Source organism: Miniopterus natalensis, chromosome 1, assembly GCF_054644295.1.
Source record: "Miniopterus natalensis isolate mMinNat1 chromosome 1, mMinNat1.hap1, whole genome shotgun sequence".
NCBI lineage: Eukaryota > Metazoa > Chordata > Mammalia > Chiroptera > Miniopteridae > Miniopterus > Miniopterus natalensis.
The window spans coordinates 129,377,393-129,399,865 of NC_142081.1; the positions used below are offsets into that span (position 1 = coordinate 129,377,393).

The window sequence follows — 22,473 nt, forward strand, 5'->3', positions numbered from 1 at the left end:
ACAGTACTATAGAGGGTATCCCCCCAAAATGTATACACACTTTGAATGATTACAAAGGCAGTGTTTATTAACATACAGTTCATTTTCAAAATTTAAAAGAATCTACAGAAATGAATAGGGTTTTTTGGTCAATGCCTGTTTTCAAACTGATGACCATTCTGGCCCAGGCATTGCTGATAACACGAAGCATCAAGAATAATCACAAACATCCAGAATCATTTTGTCCAGTGCTCTGGCCAGAGTGGCTCAGTGGTTGGAGGGTCAGCCTGTGCACCAAGGGGTTGAGGGTTTGATTCCCGATCAAGGGCACATCCCTGGATGGCAGGTTCGTTCCTGGCCCTGGTTGGGGCATGTGCCGGAGGCAACCAAGCGATGTGTCTCTCTCACATCGACCTCTCTCTTTCTCTCTCTCTCTCCCCCTCCTTCCCTTCCACTCTATCTAAAAGCAATGGGGAAAAAATATCTTCAGGTGAGGATTTTTTTAAAAAAAGAATCCTTTTGTTTGGTATTTGTGTGCCCTCAATTCATCAATTGTTGCCCGTTTTGTGCCATAAACTTTATCTTTTATGTATCCCCATAAAAAAGTCTGGTGGATAAATTTTCTTTGTTCAAAGCTTAGTCTGGCTTCACCCATTATTTCAAATCAGTTAAACCTGAAAAGGAGCAAAAATTAAGTGAGTTATCAGCTGTTAAAGTGTGTATACATGTTTTTGGGACACCCTATATTGAGGGTCTTTCCCAGATCTTATAACTCTCACAAAGATGAATAAATAATAAAGAGGGATAATTGTGGGTTAACATGTTTTTGGCAGTTGAGGAGTTACTATCATGTTCTTCTTTGAAAATATTCCCCTCCAGAGAGGCGAATCCTTTCTGCGTCTAAGGTCTTGCATCCAGTCAGTGGCCATGCAGGCTGGTGTTCTAGGAATTCCCAGTGAGAAGCACACCGTGGAGAGCATGCCATTCCACCCGAGGCTGCCTTACTTACTCAAAACACATTTCTCAAGCTCAGAGGATGGGCTGGATGCTGACAAAATTAAGTAGAACATGGAACCTGTTCTCCACTGGGTCTTGGTTTAGTAAGAGAGACAGACAGGTAAAGAGGTTAATCCTGAGCAAGTAGGATATTCACAGTGTTCAAAACCCAAATATTATATGTAAGAACAAATCCCTCCCTTTCTCTGTGGGATTCTGCCCTGTACTCATCCTCTCATCACTCCACCTTCCTCCTTTTCTTCATTGACTGTGTTTTCTGGAATTTCTTTATGCAAATACATACAATTATGAATATGCTTTCTTTCATTGTCTTCCTCTCTCACTTTAAAGACAGCCTGCAGCACGTACTACACTTGATCTTTTTTGTTAATAATGTATTTTGGATGTCTTTCTATATAAATACGTAGAAAGTTCCCTCATTCTTTCTTCCAGCTTCATGGTGTTACAGTATATTTGGCCAGACTCCTGTTAATGAAATTTTGGATTGTTTCCAATATCTGCACATTAGAAACAATGATGTAATGAATAGCTTTTACCTACATCATTTTGTATTTAAGGAGGTTTATTTGTATGATACATTCCCCAGAATTAATGGGCCAAAGAGTAGATGTATGGTGCAGTTTTGCTGCCAGAGGCTTACATTAATTATTAGGTACATCACAGTAATCTACAGAGCTCTCTACATATATAATTACAGCCACTTAGCCCAAGTGAATCCTGGGTGCAGAGTCAATAGCACTGATCTCATTAAAAAGTACTGGTATCTATCTACTCACTTTATAGTATCAATAAGGGGAGCAAGCATGGGTAACAGAAATAGCAATAATTTCTATCATACCCAGGTTGATGGCACAATGTTTATAGGGAGTGTGGGCAGAATTTCTAAATCATTTCGGAGATTTTTCAAATGACATGTGTCACTCCCCAGTGCCTTCCTTCCTCTCACCCCTAACATCCACCCTCCTTGGGGGGCCAGACCCCCCCTTCACTCTTCTACCCTAGGGGCCCACAGTGAGACATTGTCACTGATGGGGTTGGTGAAAACCTTAGAGCAAAGGACAGTTCTTTAAAGTAAAAAAACACACAAAAAGTTTAAAAAACAAGCTTTATGAAAAAATTATACCACAACGCCTTCATTTTCTCCTTTTGCCAGGAATTGGGGGAAACACTGTCATGAGGCAGCGCTGACCGGCAGCTTGGCATTTGGGGACCCCTGCACTCTCCTTTCCCACCTTTCAGCTCAAGAAAATTCTACAAGTAACTCTCCAAATGTGAACCCTTCCCCAGTATTTTGTGTTGTCATTTCACCAATGTCAAAGCCTTTTCTACTATTGTATCTTCCCTCTCCCCTGTCTCCTTAGTGTTCTTTCTTCTCCATTCAGCTTTCAAAATCTAATTCATGCGAAGGATAAGGTCTAATTCCTTCAGAAAGACTTCTCTGGTTATTCTAGTCCACAAGACTAGACTCCCAAGATATCATGGGCTTCTGAGAAATCGTAGAGCCAAAGCCAAAAAGAATCCATTTTCTCCCCAATCTCTTTGATTCAGAAAGGGGGGGAAAAGCCAAGGTTGTAAGAAACTATAGTAATTATGCAAAGTTGTCAGGAGTCCAAGAGAAACACAAGGTCATATAAGGTGATAAAATGGTGAGACCAAGGAGGGGAGAAAGAGCTGGCCCAGAATAGAACAGTGGCCTCACAGACACCCAGAAAGGAGCTGGAGGGGGCCCAAAGGACTTGGGGAGGGCTTCAATCTCAGAGCAGCTGGATATAGAAACCAGGGGGTGCCAGGGTTTAAATTCAAAGGAGAGAAAAAGAAAACAGATGGACAAGCTGCTATTTCCTCATCAATCTCTGCCTTGGCTGGAACAGCCATGGCTTTGGGCCCATCAGTTGGCAGTCTCAAGTGGGAGACCAGGATAAAGCTGCTAACTCTAATGAGTCTGGTTCTAAAATTTTGGGATCCTTGGCTCATCCTTCAGTTACTCAGGGAGACCTTCCCTTGAAAGCACTGGTGCAGAGGGCCTCTCTGACCCAGGCTGAGCAGCTCCTCTTCGTTCGTGCATTTGCTGCTGAGCTCTGGGCTTAGATTCTGTCATTGGACCCCTGGGGCCTTGTTGGTGATTTGTCTCCACTGGCATGGGGTTCTGGGCAAGCCCCTTGTGGTGTCTTGTTGGAAAAATTAGGATCAGGTTGAGAAGACTTTTAGGGTCTTTCCCAGCTTTGAAGTTCTAGGAGTTCAGGAGTTTCAAACTGGAAAATCAGCTCCTCCTGGAGGTGAAACAAGAAACATGTCATCACAGGACCAGTGTGTGTGGGGACACCTCAGCTCCTTTTTGGGGGACAGTTAACTTTTTCATCCTGATTTATAAGGCCAGTATGAATCATTGCCTATGCTAGTCAACAGTTCTGGAAAACTTTCACTGGGTCTTCTTTTTATTACACCTACCCAGCTTTTAAAGACCATTTCTATTTGGTCATACAGATGCTCAGATGTCACATGGGAGCCTAGTCTATTACAGTTTGCAAATCCTAGGAAGTTCAGAAATTCTCTCAACTCATGTAGCTAGATAGTGGTAAAGTTCAGACAATAGCCCAGTCCCCTTCCCTAGCACAGCCTGGGCCCCCTTGTTCATACAGGAAGGTTCAGAGGAAAGCCCCAAGACTGCAAATCTACCCCCCTAAGCAGAGGGCAGGGAAAGACCCAAGAAAGAGGCTGGCCGCTCCAGCCTGGTAATTAATGGGGCTTATTAAGGGGAATTTCCATACGAGGTGTGTCTTGGGTGGCTGCAAGACTAAATGGATCCCTGTGCTGCTTGGCAGGTGCCAAAGAATGATGAAGGGCAAAGGGAAGTCACAAGTACTAATACATGAATACTTCCAGGTACAGGAAATTACTTTAATGCTTGTCCAGGTCAGGACAACAACGTGTTCCAAGAAGCAGCACATAGCAGGAGGCAAGAGAGGGGTATTGGTTTATGTCAAAATGAACATCAATTATAATTCAACAGTCCCTAAGGGGGCTTTGCACAAAGCAACCACCATTCTGGCCCTGCTCCAGCTTGCGGGACACACAGCATCCTGGAACAGTCTCTCCTCCACCCCACCCCTCAGGCCTAACACTATTCATCAATTTTTCATTAAGTGATGACCTTATATTCAGCACAGTGCTACAAGTTGGGGAAGATCCTTGTCCTCAAGAACCTTCTGTTGCAATCGGAGAAACTGGCCTTAAAACAAACATTAATAATGCATGGAGCACCGTGGCCTAGAGTAGAACTGGAGAGTCCTGCAGGATGGAGAAAATAAAACTCAGTTTCCTTAACGTTGGACCTCTGCAGAAATCGGTTGGGACAAACTGGACATGGAGCAGATATAAGGCCAAAAATATAGATGAGTGGGAGAGGGGCGGTATGAAGGGAAGGCAAAGATGTGGTCCCAGTTCTGTTGGAGGGTTGAAATAATAGAGCTGTCATTGTCCTCTTTCAAATAACTTGGATTTCCCCAAATTCAACTTTTAGTTCGCAAGTAGGTATTTTTCTTTTTAGAAGGGAGGGGATAGGCAAACCTTGATTCCAGAATATTTGGGTCTGTTCTCTAAGTGGGCCTGGGGCATGGGGCGCATTCAAAACTCCTGGTCAAAGTTCTCCTTTACCTGTGGTTTTGTTGTAGGAATCTTGTGGGACCAGCTATTGTCACATCTTGTTGGTTGCATGTTTTTAAAATTAGTCTGTGGTTAAGCTACTAAACCATTTACTGTTAATGACAGGGATTTTCCTTTCATTTATTTAACAGTAACAACATGTTAGGGTTTTTTCTCTCCTAATGTCTCTGTTGAACAAAAAACATTACAAGAGTAAATAAAATATTTTAAGAAGAGATATCACCACAGACTCACACACCCACTGCTTTCATTTTTTGCATTTTTTTCCCTAGTTCTTATGTCCATACCTGTGTATTTTCACCTAATTACAATCATTCTGTTGATGCTATTATGTAACCTGATTCTATCCTTGATTTTATATTGCAAACAGTTTTCATGTTTCCATAGACCTCGTGATTATTGTTTAGCGGCTGCATGATATTCCACAGAATGATGCTCCATTATTTGACTCCGCCATTTCTCTCTTCTTTGCCATCGAGGTTGTCCTCAACCCCTCACTATTATTCAGCTCATCCATTTAGGTGCTATTGTTACGACACATAAAACCGCCTTTGAGGCGATTGTCTTTTGGACGATGAAGTGAGCAAACAGCTTCAGCTACCCTGTGTCTCTACCCGATAAAAAGATGGTGCCCAGACTCTAAAAGGCCATGCGTAGATGGCTGGTAGATAATAATAATTCTTCCTATGACTGGATGGACATATCACCAACAGTTTGTGACTAAGGCAACAGTGACATTCACTTCCATGATTAATGACCCCAACTTAGAAATACTACATGGTACCATCCCTAGCTTCTCTTTCCTGTCCCCTTATGGCAGGACCGCCTAAATGGGGACAAGAGTGCTAGTACTTTTTGCATTAGTCTACTAATTAGCATCTCTTAATTTGGCTTTTAAACTTCAGTGCCTGAGGCCAAGAGGAATGCGCCGGTCAGGGCAGAGGGGGAAGGTCTGCCGTTTTCCCTCTAGCAGGTGGGGGGAGGGTGGGAACTGTAAAGGGTGGGCCCGGGTAGTCAGCAGGTGGGGGTGTGGTATGTATAGCAGGTGGGGGAGTGGGCTACGGGCTGTCAGCCTGGCCCTCCCCCGGTCCTCCCGCAGAGATGAATCCGTGAAGAAGCCTTTCACATGAAGAGTTGGGGGGGGGGGGGGCGCGGGTGGCAGGTGTCCCAGGCGCTGGATGCAGAAGGCGAGGGAGGGCGTCTGGGCGAACTTGCAGGGTCGGCGAGTTCGGTGGCCGGGCTGGAGGGCGGGCCAGGGAGGGGACCCTCGGGGCGCGCTGTGCTCGCCGCGGGCCGGCCCGCAGGGTCTCTCCTGCCCGAGCAGTGGGGAAGCCGCCTGGACGCGGGTTGGTGCGGGGCGGGGCGGGGCGGGCCGGGGGCGTGGCGCGCGAGTGGCCAGGCCCGGGGTTGGCGCGGCGCTGGGAGGCGGGCCGTGCGCCTCGGCTGCGGGAGCGCGGCGCTGTCCTGCGGGCGCGTCCGCCGCGAGGTCCCCACGCTGTGCCTCGCGCGCGTCCCGGGGCGTCCCGCTGTCGCCATGCTCCTGCTGCTGGCACTGTGCTGGGCGCTGCCGCTCTGTGCTGGGTCCCTGGAAGAGGCGCGGAGCTGGGGTGGCACTCCAGAGCAAGTAAGTGGAAATCTGGGGGTGCCCAGGGAAGGCGCAGGGTGCTGGCTGTCGCCCCTTCCCGGTGCCTCCTTTGGGCGCATGGGCGCTGGACTGGCTCTTTTGACCAGTCCTGGACGCCAGGAAGGGAGGGACCACCCCATATCCCGTCACATTATCCCCCCTTTTCTTCTCCGTTCCCCAACTTTCTGCGAGGGAGCTTCCCTACCTATTGGTGACTTGTGGCAAGAGTCCGGATGGTGAAGTTTCCTGCAGAGCTGCGTCTGGGACCTCAGAGTTCTGCAGAACCACATCTTGGCTCCTGTGATCTGCCCAGATTTCTGCTAGTTTTTTTGTTGTCATTTCTGAGCCGGAGTCCTAAGTTAATTAATTCCAAGGATCTTCTTTGAGCAGCTGCGTGGGCACCTAGCTGGTTTGGGTCAGTGGTTAGAACGTCGGCCCTCAGACTGGAGGCTCTGGGTTCGATTTCGGCCAAGGGCACGCGCCTTGGCCTGCGGGAGGCAACCCACCGATATGTTTCCCTCTCTGTCTCCCTTCCACTCTCTCTGGAAAGCAATGGGGGGGGGGGGGGGGGTTCTGTTGCTCCTTCCAAACTTCCAAAAGCCTCCACTTTTCACCTCTGAAAACCTGGAGAACAGGACATCCCACCAGGTGGACCAGGAACCAAAGGATCTCAGTTCTCCTAGTTAACATTCTGAGCATCTGCCCGTGTTTGTGTTTAAATGGCCTAATCCCAACAAGTGGGTAAACTTGCATTTGAAACCTCAATGCAGTGTCTGATGAACAGAAAAACTTTTGAAAAATATAAAGCAAGTTCACACGATTATCAGTGTAAAGACCTTTTAAGGAGAAATGGCTCTGTCCCAAGCAGACAGTGCATATCTGCTCCTCCCGGTGCTGTTTACACACGTATCGCTTAAATTATTTTTAAGTTGTTTCATGTAAAGCGTGTTTTCACATGATGGAAGGAAGAGATAAGTAGGCACACCCCTCCTCCCCCTTCTAGCGCCTTGGTTTGCAGAGCAGATCCAGCAGATGGAACCTGCCTAAGCATCAGATGATTGCGTTCATGTTGCCTCTGCCTCATGGATGTGAGTCCTGCAAAATGGGAGAAATGGTCTTTCTCCTGTAGGGTTGTCAGGAGAATTAACCCGTAAAAATTCCTGGAGGCTGTGCATGGAGAGGTGGAAAGTGCAGGCTGTGGGTGGAGAGAGAAAGGCTGCTCTTGGCCATTTACAGTTGTGTGGCCTGGATAAGTGGTTTCACCTCCCTGCCCCCCCCCCCCCCCCCCCATTGATCACGGCAGGGAGCAGACCTCCTTTTGAGGATGAGTGTAAGTATTCAGCTGCTGATCTGTGTAAAGGTATACAGTGGGCACACAATAAATGGTGATGTTTTAGTAAGCAATTAAGGGTGTGGGCTTGGTGCCAGGAAGCCTGGGTTTGACTCCTGATTCTTTCACTTGCCAGCTCTGTGACACTGGGCAAGTTATTTGGGGCCCCAATTTCCAAGTCTGTAAAATGTCAGAAGTAATAGGGTGATGAGAACTGAATAGCTAATAGGCCTACAGCGCTTGGAACAGTGTCAGCACTTACTGTTGGCACTGGCTGGCAGGCTTGGGCAGCTGAAGTGCTGAGGGAAGGGATTTAGGGTAAAGATCTTAAAATGTGTTTTGGGGGAATGGAGGAAGAGTGTGGGCAGGACTGAAACAAAGATTCTGTTTATGAACCAGGAGGAGGAGGGATTAAAGCTCTAACATCTGCAAGTCCAAGTAGGCTTTTAACACTCTCTAAACTCTGCCACATAAAATAACATGGGCTTGGCCCATTTTAGTGATTTCATGCTGTCTTCAACCCATGGTCCTATTTATTCATCTTGAGAGTGACTAAGTCAGAAAAAAACTCCAAGATATAGAGTCCTGTGAAAATTAGCAATTTTACTCTTTATCACTATTAAAATTTTATTTATTTGTTTACTGGTTGATTTATTTATCTCTTGTGATGTAGGGTTTAAGAATACAGGCTCCAGAATCAGATTTTCTGAGAGTTGATGTTTATGATCCTCTATTTCCCCATCTCTAGAATGTGGATGATGAGATGACTTAATTAAAAGGATTTTGAAAATTGAAAAGAATTAATAGTATACTTACAACTGAGAACTGTACCTGGAAATGTAGTTTGCACTCTAGTCTCAGAATTATGGCCTTCAAAATTATATGTAAACTCAGTTTTTCTTATGTAATTGAATATTAGGCTGCATTGCAATTTCAGAGAAGTTTTCTTGTCATTTAACTTTAATTGGTGATATTACTAATAACACCTTAGATTCAGATTCCTTTCTCATGCTCCCTCCTGCAAACAATATTGCCTATAGCAGCACTACTGTGAGCAGTGTTTTTCAAACTTTGCTGTGCTAAAGAGCGCTCCAGGAGCTCATTAAACATTCACATTTCTGAGACTTCCCATCAGTTAAGGTTTGGATGGGCCTTGGATGATCTGATGCTGGTGATCTGCAGACCACTCTTAGAATAATGCTGCTTTCAGACTCTTTCAGGAAATTACTACTAAAAAGGAAGTCTCTTGTATAAAATCAACCTGCTACAAATGTATCCATTTTGTAAGTTTCAAATTGATATGGTTTCTTTAAATAAGGATAGTGCTGTATTCCTGTTACTACAAAAGCAGTTTTTAATTTACAAAATAATAATGATCATTAATTATTAAAGGTCCATAATGTCCCAGAGAAATTGCTAGGAGTTCTATGTAAAAATAATAAGAAGCAATTAAGTATATGGTTAAGAGCACTTCAAGTGGAGCCAGACTGGGTTCAAATCTGGATTCTACCATTAACTGGCTGTGTGTTCTTGGGCAAGAAGCTTAACCTCTGAGTCTCAGTTTCATCATCTGCAAGACAGAGTTATTAATAGTTTTTACCCATAGGCAGGGGTGGATCTAGGTTTTGAGAGGAGAATAAAGTTTACACAATTTACAGGGACCTCTTGAAGAAAAAGAATATAAAATTATGACTATAAAGCTAGCTGCTAAAGTGAACGTTTATTTAGGGTGTTGAGTAAACCACAGCAAATGATACAGCTGACAAGCAATACATCACAAGTATCACTTATTGATGAGGGACTGTACCAGGGAGGGGTCCTAAAGCTTATTACATTTTATTAGCTTCTAAATAATAATAAAACATTAAATAAAAATAGTCAACCGACTTCTGTTCTGACGATTGTTGTGAGGATTAAATGAGTTAATTCAGGCAAAGCCCTTGCCTAACAGTCACTATTTTTAGTATTTATGTACAGCCTGGTTAAGCCCCCGATCCCCTCTGCAAGGAGAGTGTCCGTGTGCTACTTCACCCAGGGGAAGCATGGAATCCACCCAGAGGAGTAACGTCCCCAGCTCCCAAGTGCACAGCCTGGCTCAGAGCGCAGGTGTGCTGATGCCAAAAGTGGCTCTCGGTGACTCCTCCAGAGAGCAAGCGCTGTCATATGTACAACCTAATGCAATTTGTCTCAATGTGATTTTTATTTGTAGCCCTTGGCACATAGATAGTGTTCAATATATGCTTGTGGGACCACATCGATTGTGGTGGTGCATTTCTAGTTCCCTGAACTGAGAACTTCTGGAGTTTTTATTTTCGTAATCTCTCACTCAGAACCAAACCTTTGCATTTGGGAAAACACTGAAAACCAAGACAATTGTTTTTTAAAACTCTTTGCAAAGTAAGTCAGTAAAAGGTTTTATGAACTCCGGACCACTCGGTGATGTCTCCTTTATGTGCATGGGTGGGATTGTTGAAATGCAAGCGTAGAGCCGAATGGGGAAGGAGGAACTGTGGGAGGGACCCCAGAGATCTACTCACTCCCAACCCAGCATATCTTATTTCTCTCAGGAGGGTGGGAGTTGGGGGGGTGTCCTGAGAATCAGGTGATGACTTGTATGTTCCTAACTAGCACTCTGTCCAAAGCCTAGATGCTCAACCTTAAGGCAGTCTTGCCCACCGTGTGTCACAGTTCCAGCGGGAGGACCCAGCAACCTTTTTGTACCTAAGGGACAGCAGAGTCTATTTAAAAGGATGGGGCCAGGGGATGGAGACTAGGGTTTTCTGGGGATCCTGAAGCTCCTCATTATTTTCCTACAGGCAAGGTCTAGTTCCCTTGTTTCTCACAGTTAAAAGAAACAGTGACTTGCCTGAAGCTAGTTGATTTATTTTTTAAGTTGCCTGGAAATTGTTTGGAATCTTAGCCCCAAAGTGAAGTTTCTTCTCCCATTACTGAGATCTTAGGCACCCCAAATTGCAAATGGTTAATGGCTGAACAGCCTGCAGTGACATTACTCCACAGGAAGAAAACTTCTGTGCAAATGATATAGAATTACCCACATGGGGATCTTCCCAGGCTAACTGTCCTCAGCCCAGGTGATAGATGGCTGCTCCAGTGCCTTTCCAACCTGTAGCCTTTGGTTTTGTGTCAGGTCCTATAACACATCTCTGAGGCAACTGACTCCTGAGTTCTGGGTCGTGGTTTCAGGGTTTTAGAATGCCCTCAAAAGTTGGGGCTGACTGGCAGATGAATTCTCAGTTCAGACCCCTCCAGGAACTCATGACCAGTCACTTGATGGTGTGTGGCTGAGCTAAGTGCAGCTTCTCTTGGCTCTGCTATGGAACCTAGAGTCACAGACCCAGTGACAGGGCTCAATAGGAAGGCAGAGGGCAAGAACCCTGCCTTGAAGTCCCTTTCAGTCAACCTGGGTCATTACAGCATCCACACCAAAAGGCAATGAACATGCTCTATGTTTTCAGAGTCTCTTTCACCATGGGTGGAATTAAGCTTCACTGCTCTCCTCTCTTCCCCTGTGCTTTCCCATTTATGGGCTCTTTAGAATGCTTTCAGGATATTTCTCTTCTTTTCCATTTGTGATCCAACACTGATGGATCTTGGGGAAAAAATAAATTTGTGTCCAACTTATAAACATTTAAGCAGTGCCTGCTATTTTTGACCTATAGCTGTCCTAACTAATGATGGACTAGATGGGGGAGATTGCAAACTCTGTATTTACGTTCCTTGTGCAAAGGAAATCTTCAACCACCCTTCCACCTCCTGGCAGTGAATGCTGCTTGGTCCATGAGTTGAAGGGGCAGTGGCAGATCTTTGAAACTCACCATTTCTCACATAGTTCCTGTACTGAACCTGATTCTCTTAAATTTCTCCTTCCCTTTCATCCCACTTCAATAGACATCCTACACAACTAGTTGGAGCCACACCTTTATCACAAAGCCTCTCATGGTCAGTCAAGAACATAGTACATTCTTTTTCCCATTTCCTTTGTAACTTATAAAAATTACTTTGTTAAATTTTCATGAAATGTATTTCTTTCTTTTAACTTAGATAGTATGTTTCTTGATGGAAGGATCACGGTTTATATTTCTCAGTAAATGTTGTGGCCCGGACATTTTCTATTCTGATGTTGGAGAGATAAGCTCAGCTCAGGAAGAGCAAAGAATTCTATTTGTGCCATCTCTTAAGTCTATGATTTGGGGCCCCAGGCAGGTCGATGGAAGCTCTAAGATTACTATTCATGGCAGTCCTTGACATTAAGCTGGAGTCAGTTACTTATCTGTCTTTAAACCCCACTCCCAGATTCTTATAATGCAATGGGAACACAAGCAACAAAAGGGATCAGGAATGCCTAACTGAACACAATGATGATGACATTGGTGTTATTTCCACTTCAGTCCTGGCACCAGGAATCTGCGTATAGTGGAAGTTTTGATTCTGGGTCAATCTGAGTTTAAACTTGGACTGAAGTGTAGCCATAGTGATCCCCTGAGACATCAGATAGTGATCTAAAAAATGAAAAACCAACTTCTCTTGTTCTTTTTAAAGCTTGTTTATTTTCTTGAAAAAACTATTTTACAAAGGAGAGAACTTCAAAGAAAATACTTTAGATCACTCAGAGAACATAATACCTCAGAGAGGCTGGACTTTCCTTCTGATCATAGTTATATTAAGTGGTCCCCAGCCAATTCCACAAATTTAGGATGGGGAAGGCCAGAGATGAATCTGCAGAACTGAAACACCTTGCCCAGGATGCTTATTGCCGCTTTCCTTGAACAGTCTCACGCATCCCACCTCATTTTAGAAACAGAAACCAGCATCCTAGTAATTGTTTGGTTTTCATTTGGAGTCAGGGCAGATGTCAACCGAAGTCCTATATTATTTCTTTCAATTCCATGTTCTATAAACTAGAAGGCTCTATAGTAGATAATAATGGTAATTTACAGTTGTATTTTTGAGGGAGCGGGGGAAGGATCAGGGAAAGAATGGGGATTTCAACAATTTCTGTTATACTTTTAGTTGACAAATGAAAATATCTTTTTTGTGTTTTTCTTTTATTGGAAGTACTAATGGCTAATTTTTCAAAAACTAAAGTAGCACAGAAACGTTTAAAGGAAAATAACTCAGCCACCCAAAGCTAACACCATTAGCAATTTGGTGCACATTCTACTCATACAAACACTTAGACTTACAGCAAGGGGGTCCTGTTAGATACATGTTTTGTTACTTCAGTTAATCATGTAAACATGTATCATTAATACACTAGTTAGAACCTGCCAAGCTATACTGCGGTAGCAATACCCAAATTTCAATGTCTCAAATGACAAATGATTATTTCTCCCTTGTACAATTTGTCCCTCTTGGGTAGGCCGCGGAAGAGGTGTGCACATTGTGGTCACTCAGGAGCCTGGACTTGGCCAGCAGCTACCATCTCAAACTCTGCTAATTACTGTGCCACAAAAAAAAGACATTTCTGTAGTATCACGTATCTGTAATCACACACTTGGCCCAGAAGTGACAAGTGTTGCTTACATTTATACCTTATTGCCCAGAACCAGTCACATGGCCCTACCTTGCCACAAGGAGGCCAGGAAATGCAGCACATCTGTCAGAGAGCTACAGAAATATTTGGTGAACAGCACTAAAGTCCAGTAAAATGAACATTTATTGATATCAATAAATACAGGTCCATATCGTTATTTTTAATAGCTGTATTCTAACTAATCTGTGTATAACACTATATTTAACCAACCCACTTTTTAAAGCTAGTTTAAGCTATTTCCAATTATTAACAATTGTTTGAAAAGTTGCAAAGAATTTTCTTGTACATTCATATGGTGGGAATGTAAAATGTTATAGCCACTGGGAAAACAGCTTGGCAATTTCTTAAAAGTTAAATTTACCATATGACCCAGGAATTCCATTCCCAGGTATCTACCCGAGGGAAATAAAAACATATACCCAACATAAAGATTTGCATGTCAATTTTCATGCAAGTTCCACATAATAGCCAAATAATAGCCCCAAAGTGGAAATAACCTAAAGTCCATCAGCTGATGAGTGGATAAACAAAGTGTGGTATATTCATACAATGGAATATTATTCAGACAGAAAAAAGAATGAAGTACTGATACATGCTACAACATGGAAGAATCTTGAAAAAATTATGCTAAGTGAAAAAAGCCACTCATAAAAGACCACATATTGTATAATTCCATTTATATGAAATGTCCAGAATGAGCCCATCCACAGAGACAAAGTAGATTAGTGGTGCCTAGGGCCAGAAAAAGTGCAGGGCTTGGGAACTAACACATAAGGGATACAGGAGGGTTTCTCTGGGGTTAATAAAAGTGTTCTAAATTGATTGTGGTGATCATTGCACAACTTTACAAAGATACTAAAAACACTGAATTGTGTGCTTTAAACTATACTTCATAAAGCTGTTAAAAAAAGATATACATAAGACCTAGGCATATTTTTCAAGTTTTGATCCACATTGTCAATCAAATTGCCTCCAGAAAGGACGATTTATACTCACACAGTAGTTCACACTTCAGTTATTTAAACAGTGATTTTACAGGAGTGAAGTTCCACACAACCAGCTAAGACTTTTAAATTAGTCCAGAGTTGCTGGTTCATTAGCATGGGTTTTGAAAACGAGGATCTCATCATCTTCCAATGCTCCTCCTCTTCATGTGGGAAAGTATAGGGGCAGATCATCAAGAAAAAGGCAATAAGAAAATTCAAGTTCAGTTCAGTTTTGCTTCCAGAGTTTCCTCGAGTTTTGAGTTGAATAATTGAGTAAGGCCGAACATGTTTACTTATTGTAATGGACACAACAGCAAAGAGCTTATTTTCAAGGCCCAAACAATGCAACAATACAGATGAACTTTCCGTTCTTGTCATTTCATCCATACCCCTCTAATAGATTTAAGGACCTTCAGACGACCAGGTAGTGTGACATCATGGGTTCAGCAGTCAGCCAGAGGGGGAGGGATGAGTCTGAATTCTGGCCCAGAGGAGTTCTGATTAAAGATCAAAGCTGCTTTTCAGGATAGCTAGTCCTTTCTGTGAATTTCAATTGATTTTAACTTCCTCACGTAACTGATTCTTTCAGAATGACCTCATAATCATGTTTCATGGCTCTTCTCTTTGTAGGTTGGACTCAGGGTCCCGAGGCAACTGCGGCTGTTGCAAAGGCTGGTATGTATATTCGCGGCGCATCTTACATCTGTCGCCTCACAAGTCCGTGTATTTTGAACCAGGCACTAACTTTGCTGGCAGTTCCTCCAAAGCTTGTAAAGTTGCCTATAGAAGGATTCTGACATGAAACTGTAGCTTTCATAACACTTTCTTTAAGTGGATTTTTCTTTCTGGAAAGAGACCTGATTATTTCAGCAGGACTATAAGGACAAAGTATGAAGTTTAGAAGGTCTTCTTAAAAACGCACACGCCTAAATTCACCTTTACTTTTTTATGGCATTCTCATGCAAAAATAAAGGTTTTCTTGTGAAGCAAATGAAGAATTCACATTTGCAAAGTAAAGTTTCATATGATACGAGTTGGCCAAGGCTCTCAATGCATGCTGGAGACTAACAGATCGGAACTCAGGCAGTCATTCAGCAAATAATTTTCTTTTTTGTGTTTTTTTTTTTTCTATCTTAGAAATAACCTAGGTGTTTAATGAATACACATTAATAAATATAGTTATCGGTTCAGGGTTTTAAGTTCCCTAAGATCTTTGAAATTAACTTAAAATTAATTATTGATAAAATAAAGCTTGTCAGAATAATTATTCTATGTGATTAAACACAAATTTACACTTTTTGTAATTTTAAACATTAAGTACAGCCATGAGTCACTTAAGGATGGGGATACTTTCTGAGAAGTGTGTCGTTAGGCGGTTTTGTGTAACAAATAATTTTCGAATGCTTGCTCTCTGCGCCACACTGTTCTAGACACTGGGAGTACAGCAGTGAACAAGACAGACCAAAGACCCTGTCCGTCACAGTACTTGAATTCTAAAGGGGGGCAGAGGTAAAGTAAGCAAGTAAATTGGAAGTGTATTAGTAACGGAGAAGATGACAACTACCCAAACAGGAACATGGGGGCCCGTACGTGCATTTGCATCTGTGAGATTTCTGATTGTTGTTTTCAAACAGTGGGATCCTACAGGGACAGCTAATGTGTCCTGAGTGCTACTATGTGCCAGGCATTGTTCTAAGTGCCGCATGTGTCATAGCACAGTCACCCTTGCCACAGTTCTTTGGGGCATTTTACAGATGAGAAAACTGAGCTTCAGGGAGATTGAGTAACTTGCTCTAAACTACACAGTTGCTAAGAGGTAGAAGACCCAGGATTTGAGTCTCAACAGCCTGGCTTCTGAGCTCATGCTCTTAACTAATTCACCAAACTGCTTTCTCAGTTATATGTATTTTTTTCTATTATTACTTTCACTCAACACCTGGCCTAGTTCTGTCCATTCTTTTAGATGGTGAGAAATACTCCATGTTGCTGGCACACTATAACTTGTTAAGCATTCTACTGTTGATGAGTTTTCAAGTTGTTTCCAAGGCGCACCCCCACCCCCGTAAACACTGATGTAAAAAGTGTCTGTTTATTCTGTTATGTGGCTGATCTTACTATAATGGCCTAGATTTTCAGTAGGAAGATTGCTGCATCAAAGTGTATATACATTTTAAATTTTTATAGATGTTTTCAGACTAGTTTTTGAATGCTGTTACTCTTAATACTATCTGTATTAGCTCCTTTTCTATCAGCAATGATGAATATGCACATTTCTGCCAATAGATACAATTACTCTTTTTTGATTTGTCAGTTTCTTAGATAGATATAAAGTGATTTTTCATTGTTCCTTTAACTTGCATATCCCTAACTACTTATGAGTTTGGACTTTTTTCTATGCATTTATTGGCCATTCAGAGTAGTTCTGTGAATTGATTTTTTTTTTAGATCTTTCACCCATTTTTCTCTTGTGTTTCTTATGCCCTAATTGTCAGTGTTTCAGATATCTTCGTATGTTATAGATATTCTCTGTCTTCTAAGTTGGAAGAATTATTTCCTAAATACGTCATTTGTCTATTAACGTTGTTTATTGGTCATTTGAAAGTTTTGTTTCTAAGTAATAAATAAGTTTATATTTTCTCTAGAGCCTTTGAGTTTTCATTCTTGGTTACAAAAATTATCTTAACCCCATGACTGAGACTGTTTATGTAATTGCCCAGCTTTTTTTTAGAAATCTCTAGAAATTTCAAAGGTCTTACTTTTACATGCATTATAATTTTTTAATATAAACTTTATTTGCCCATTCAACTGGCACCACAATGATCTTTCCAGGAGTAGACTGATGCTTCATTTTCTTTGACAAATGTCTTCAATGATTCTGCATTACCTGTAGGATTAACTCTCAGAACATATGAGGAGCTCCATGATCTGTAGCCTGTCTACCTTATGAGTCTCCTTATATTTTATACTCAGCTGTACCACAGTAATCTGAATGTTCTCTACTCTAATTAATGAATAGAGTGTGGGTGGCAACAGCTGGCACTCATTATCACTGCCAGCTCTTGGACCACAGGGATTTGCTTGATTTATCCTGAATTAATTAGATACCCTTTTTTAGGAAGCTCTCTGACATCACATACACAAAAAATGTTGATAGTTTGAAGAGCATTTTGTGTCTGAGTCTTCATGGTGCTTAGCAGGTACTGGCCTGGTTTTCCTCAAACAATTCACTGTCATCATTTAACCTACCAATGGAAATGGCCATGCCTGGCATCTCCTTCACAGCAGGTATTCTAAAATTTGTGGACTGGATTTGTTTTAAGCAGATGTGGTGAGACAGGTAGACACAGAAATGATTATCACAAAGGAAGAAGTTTATACTCACAGATCTGTAAGAACAAGAGGCATAGCACACCACACAAGGCCACACGGGGAAGCACCAGGGTCAGTCAGGAGGCAGAAGCAATGGAGGCAGAGCATAGCCCAGAGCTTTCATTGTTTTTTTTCAGGAAGGAATTGTTGAGTAAGCTTAGGATTGGGTAGTTTGAATAATTTTGTCAGGCTCTGGGCTGTCGTGGTGGTTCCTTATTGTCTGGGGGTGATTTAGGGCAGATGAATATTGGCTGAGTGTATGAGAGTTTGATAAAGGAGGTGGGTGAGAATGTGGACTCTGGACTGGTTGGTTGTATATCAAAGATGTGCTCACAGGGGAGCTGTTTGTTATCTCTAGGAATTAGCTAGCCCTAGGATTAAGGCGTCAAATGCCAGTGCATCAAGAATATGGAATATAAGAAAGTCTAGTCAATACAGCAGGTAACATGTCTCCTTACTCCCAACTTTAATCACCATGGTTTATCTTTTATAGGAGGTGTATAAAGTGCGTTTTTCTCCTGCATGAAAGTGATAATTGCATTTTATTTTTCTTCTCTCAACTTAATGAAATATTGCTAAGTAGAATGTATTACTGCAGATAGGCAATCCAGAGCTGATGCCACCCTCTGTCTACAGAGGGGTAAATTATTTCTCCAAGGTGATAAATACATGTCCCTTGCCAGGGAGGTGCCTCATCTGGAGGTCTTCTGCTTCATGTAATATCAACATGGGCTATGTTGTTTTTCTTAGTCACTGCCAAGCCTCAAGCTTTTCCTTTATAAAGTGAGGGGGAGCCGAGTTAGATGATTTGTAAGGTTCTCTACTGCCTCCAAAATTATTTCTCCTAATGATCACTAAAGAACTGTGAGACCAGAATAAAACAACAAAAGGTTAATCTTTTGGGAAGAGACCTGACTTCTGGCAAATGCCGTCGCAAACATTCCTGAAGTTGTATTTCCAGATCGCGTCTTGGGTAATTCAGGACATCCTCTGGGTGGCTTGATTTTTAAGTGACTCACATGAATCACACAGAAACGTTTAGTCCCTTGAGAGGCTAATTAAGACACTCCCTGCCTCAAACTGCTTTTCCATCTGTTTAGCTTTTGTAGAAAAATAATGAAGAAATTATTATGTCACAGAAAGACTTGATTTTTGCCCCTTATTTTCCAGTTGACATCTCCAAACAAAATGAGTTAAGTATAAAAATGGAAAGCATGTTGAATTCTTAAGGACTGTGCATTGGGAAAAATTGAGGCAACTGTTTTATAGCTTTCCCTTTATGACCCACTTTCACAAACCTCGGCCATTCCAAGTTTTGCACTTGGCTTTTGGGGTTGTTCATTTCCTAAGACTATACCTGCTCAATAGTCTTCTCACAATGTAACCTTCTTTCTAATTAAACTGTTCTGTCCTTTGTTTTAGGAATGTGATGTGGTTTATTCCTACTTCTATGAGTTTTGTGTTTCTAGAATGCTCTTTTTGTTTTCTTTCACCACATACAAATTCTAAGTCTGTTTTAAAACCCTTTCATACTTTTACAGACCTCACTGATTTCTCTTTCTTCTGAAAACTGTAATGACTTATAGCCAATAAGCTATATATATATATTTTTTTTTTTTTTTAAGCAACTCACATGAGTCACAGAGAAATGTTTGGTCCCTTGAGAAGCTAATTAAGACACTCCCTGCCTCGAGTCTTGGTCCCTGTTCTCCATGTGTTTGCAATCTAGTAGGGACAGGATAAGGATGGGTAGCTTGAGGGGAGTGTGGGACAGATTTGCACATAATTAATTTCACTAGATTGTAGACCACGGGCGCCATAACAGAAAGGCAAGGGCTATGACGTGAATGTCACAGCAGCAGCTCCTATGGGAAATAGTGACTGGGCAGAAGCAGTAAAACAAAAATAGTTTCTTAAAACTTTCCTCAGCCTGTTTTTGGATCCATAAATTATGCCTCTTATTCTTGATGTAATATTGTGGAAAATTCTACTATACCCATAATCTTAGTTTAAAGTAAAAGAAGACAGCATAGTGTAGGTAAATTTAATCTTTTGTCAGGTGTCTCTAATTTTCACATTTTAAGTTCAATGAAATTATAATTTATAATTACCTTATAAATGACAACAGATTAACATCACATAAAAAATAGTCACATATGTACTAAGTGAAGAAGATTTTTAATTATTTTAAAAATAGTGCTGGGCAAGGACTATCTACTGAAGGCTAAGTTGTTTGGAACGCTATGCAGCTAGAGTTGTACACTCTTCTCTAAATGTGAACTTAAGATTTTTCCCTAATAGTACTCTACTTTTATGTAAAAAAGTTAAGTGATAGGCTGATAAGAAATTTTGGAAAATGTCAGAATATGGCCACAGTGCAGAATGGGTTCAGCTTAACATCCTATGTCTTGAATGTTGACAATTTAATGGGTGATAACTGAGGTTCACAGGTAAATTCTGAATCAGTAAAAAGACTCTTATATTTGGCATGCTTTTGGAGTTCTATATTTTATTGGCCACCTAACAATGATTGCTGTGGAAAGCCTTGAACGGCCAGGCTCCTCTGTGAACCCTTCATGAAAGGGGCAGGGTCGGAAGTCAAAGACTCCAGGTTCCGGAGCTGCGTTTACTACCTCCTGCCTGTGTGACCTCTGGCCTACATTGGAAAAGGGAGGGGACTGAGCTTGAGAATCTTATTCTTAATATTTTGTCTTTATAATTTATATTGTAACTTCTTCCTGTAGGATTTCAAGGGTATTTCTAATATGCAGAAGTCTAGTTCACAGAACAAAACAAATAAAACACATAGAGATCAGAAATAGCATAGAGTTAAGAATAACTGACAAAATGACCAAATCTCACCCAAGTGCAAGGCTCACTACAGCAGGGCTGCAAAGCTAAAATGTCTAAAGAGATGAGCGGGTGTTGCAGCTTTATTGCTGTATAAAAATCTTCCCCAAACTCAGTGGCTTTAAAGCCATGACCCTTATTGCACCGTTTGTGGGGCAGGGGTTAGGCCGGGCTCAGCTGAGCGAGTCTTGCGGCCACAGGATGTCGATGGAGGTTGCTCTGTGCCACTCAGCTGGCAGATGAGCCGATCTGGAGGCTTCACTACACGCTGGGCTCCCGAGCAGAGCTGGGTGCAGCGGGGCTCCACGGCCACAGCGGCTGGGGGCCACACACGGCCTCTCGGGCATGACAGTCTCAGTCTCACATGGTAACTCGGAGCCTCCAGAGAGCATGTTCCCAGGGACCTGGATGGAAGTGTGAGGCTCCCTGCATCCTGGCCTCACAGTCCCGGGCCGTCACTTCCAGTGGGCAGTGCAGGTAAATCAAGTCACTAAGGCCCAGATTCAAAGGGAAGTGAATTAAAACTCCAGCTCTCAGTGGTAGGAAAAGCAAAGAATTTGTGGCCATTTAAAAAGATTCTTCCTTTCTTTTGTTATTGTAGTAAAATACCCATAACATAAAATTTACCTTAACACTTTGAAGTGTACAGTTCAGTGATATTAAGTACATTCACAGCCATGCAGCCAGCGCCACCATCCATCTCCATAACTCTCTTCTTGCAGAACTGAAACTGTGTACCCATTAAACAGTAACTCCCCGCTCTCCCCTTCCTCCAGCCCCATGAAACCACCATTCTACTTTCTGTCTAGTAAATTCATATCAGTGGATCACACAGTATTTGTCCTTTTGTGTCTGATTTATTTCACTTAAGATAATCTTCTCATGGTTCGTTTGTGTTGTAGCGTGTGTCAGAATGTTTCTTTCTTTTTAAGGCTGAACAGCATCCCATTGTATGCATAGTCCATGTTTTGTCTGTCTGTTCATCCATCAGTGGACACTTGGGTTGTTTCCACATTTTAGTTATTGTGAAAAATACTGCTATAAATATAGGTGTGCAACTTGAGTGTTTTTAATCTAATAGAACAGGGAATATCAGTGAGGGAAATAGGCTGGGAATAAGGAAAATTCCAGTAAAAACCACAGTAAAAATAACTCTTCACTCTCAGCCTCGTGTCAATGAGACAGTTGGGACTGGTAGGGCCTGGGGAGCTGCAAGTATGGAATATGGGTCTGATCTAAAGTAGCAGCCACCGTTAGAGCCAGAGCTCCTGGTCATGTGGGATGTGCAGCCAGAGTGGCCCCACTTTGTGTTTCAAGAAAAATGGACATTATGGATTTTAATATGACCTTTCCCAGTTTTTAAATGTTGTCACCTAAACTTGAAAAACTTTTAAAGACTGTACAAGTCAAATAAAAAAGCCTATGGGCCATATAATTTGAGATATCTTTCTAAAACACACTAATCAGTAAAGATATGTAATGGTGGGTATCAGGGCCTTATCTATTCAAATACTGCAGACCAAGCCATCAGCAAACTTTTTCTTAAAGGAGCAGATACTGTCCTTATGAGAGGCTTTTAGGATAAATTTAGTTAGCATAAACTTTCATTTTTCTGGGTTCTAATTTCCCAAATACTTTCTTGAGCTCAGTATTGATTCCCATTTTACAATAATGTGATTGTAGTCCAAATGGAAAAGCTAGACTGCAAGAGGTCCCTGGTTCATATTCAAGTGCCTACTCAAAAAAAAGATAAAAAAGAAAACAAAATGGGAAAGCAGGGATTATAGTGTCACTAAGTGGATATTTATAAATTAATTTGAAAATGAGAACTTCTTTAGACATGCTTTGATTTTTTTTTTAATGAATTTGGTGATCCTATAAATGTGATCTAAATGTTTATAACAGAAAAATATTATGTACTTCACTTTTAAATTCCAATAATTCATTAAACTACTTAAGGAATGCATAGCAATTGGAAAGCTTAATTGTGTGTGTTTGTTAAAGTTAGGGAAGAAGATTTGTTTCTGTCATAAACTGGTTGCTCAACCATGGTTATTTTATACGTGGAGGAAGTAAAAAGTGGGAAAGTCAGGAAAGACAA

The 22,473-nt window shown here is 41.8% G+C and overlaps 1 protein-coding gene across 1 annotated transcript in view; it reads left to right on the forward strand.

Moving 5' to 3' along the window:
* Positions 1-6,193: 6,193 nt before the first annotated feature.
* The window catches only part of ITIH5 (inter-alpha-trypsin inhibitor heavy chain 5), a 69,535-nt gene continuing 53,255 nt past the window's right edge, over positions 6,194-22,473 (forward strand). The window contains exons 1-2 of the mRNA XM_016219773.2: positions 6,194-6,283; positions 14,784-14,828. Of these exons, the coding sequence (XP_016075259.2) occupies positions 6,194-6,283; positions 14,784-14,828 (135 nt within the window). The remainder of the gene's footprint in view (positions 6,284-14,783; positions 14,829-22,473) is intronic.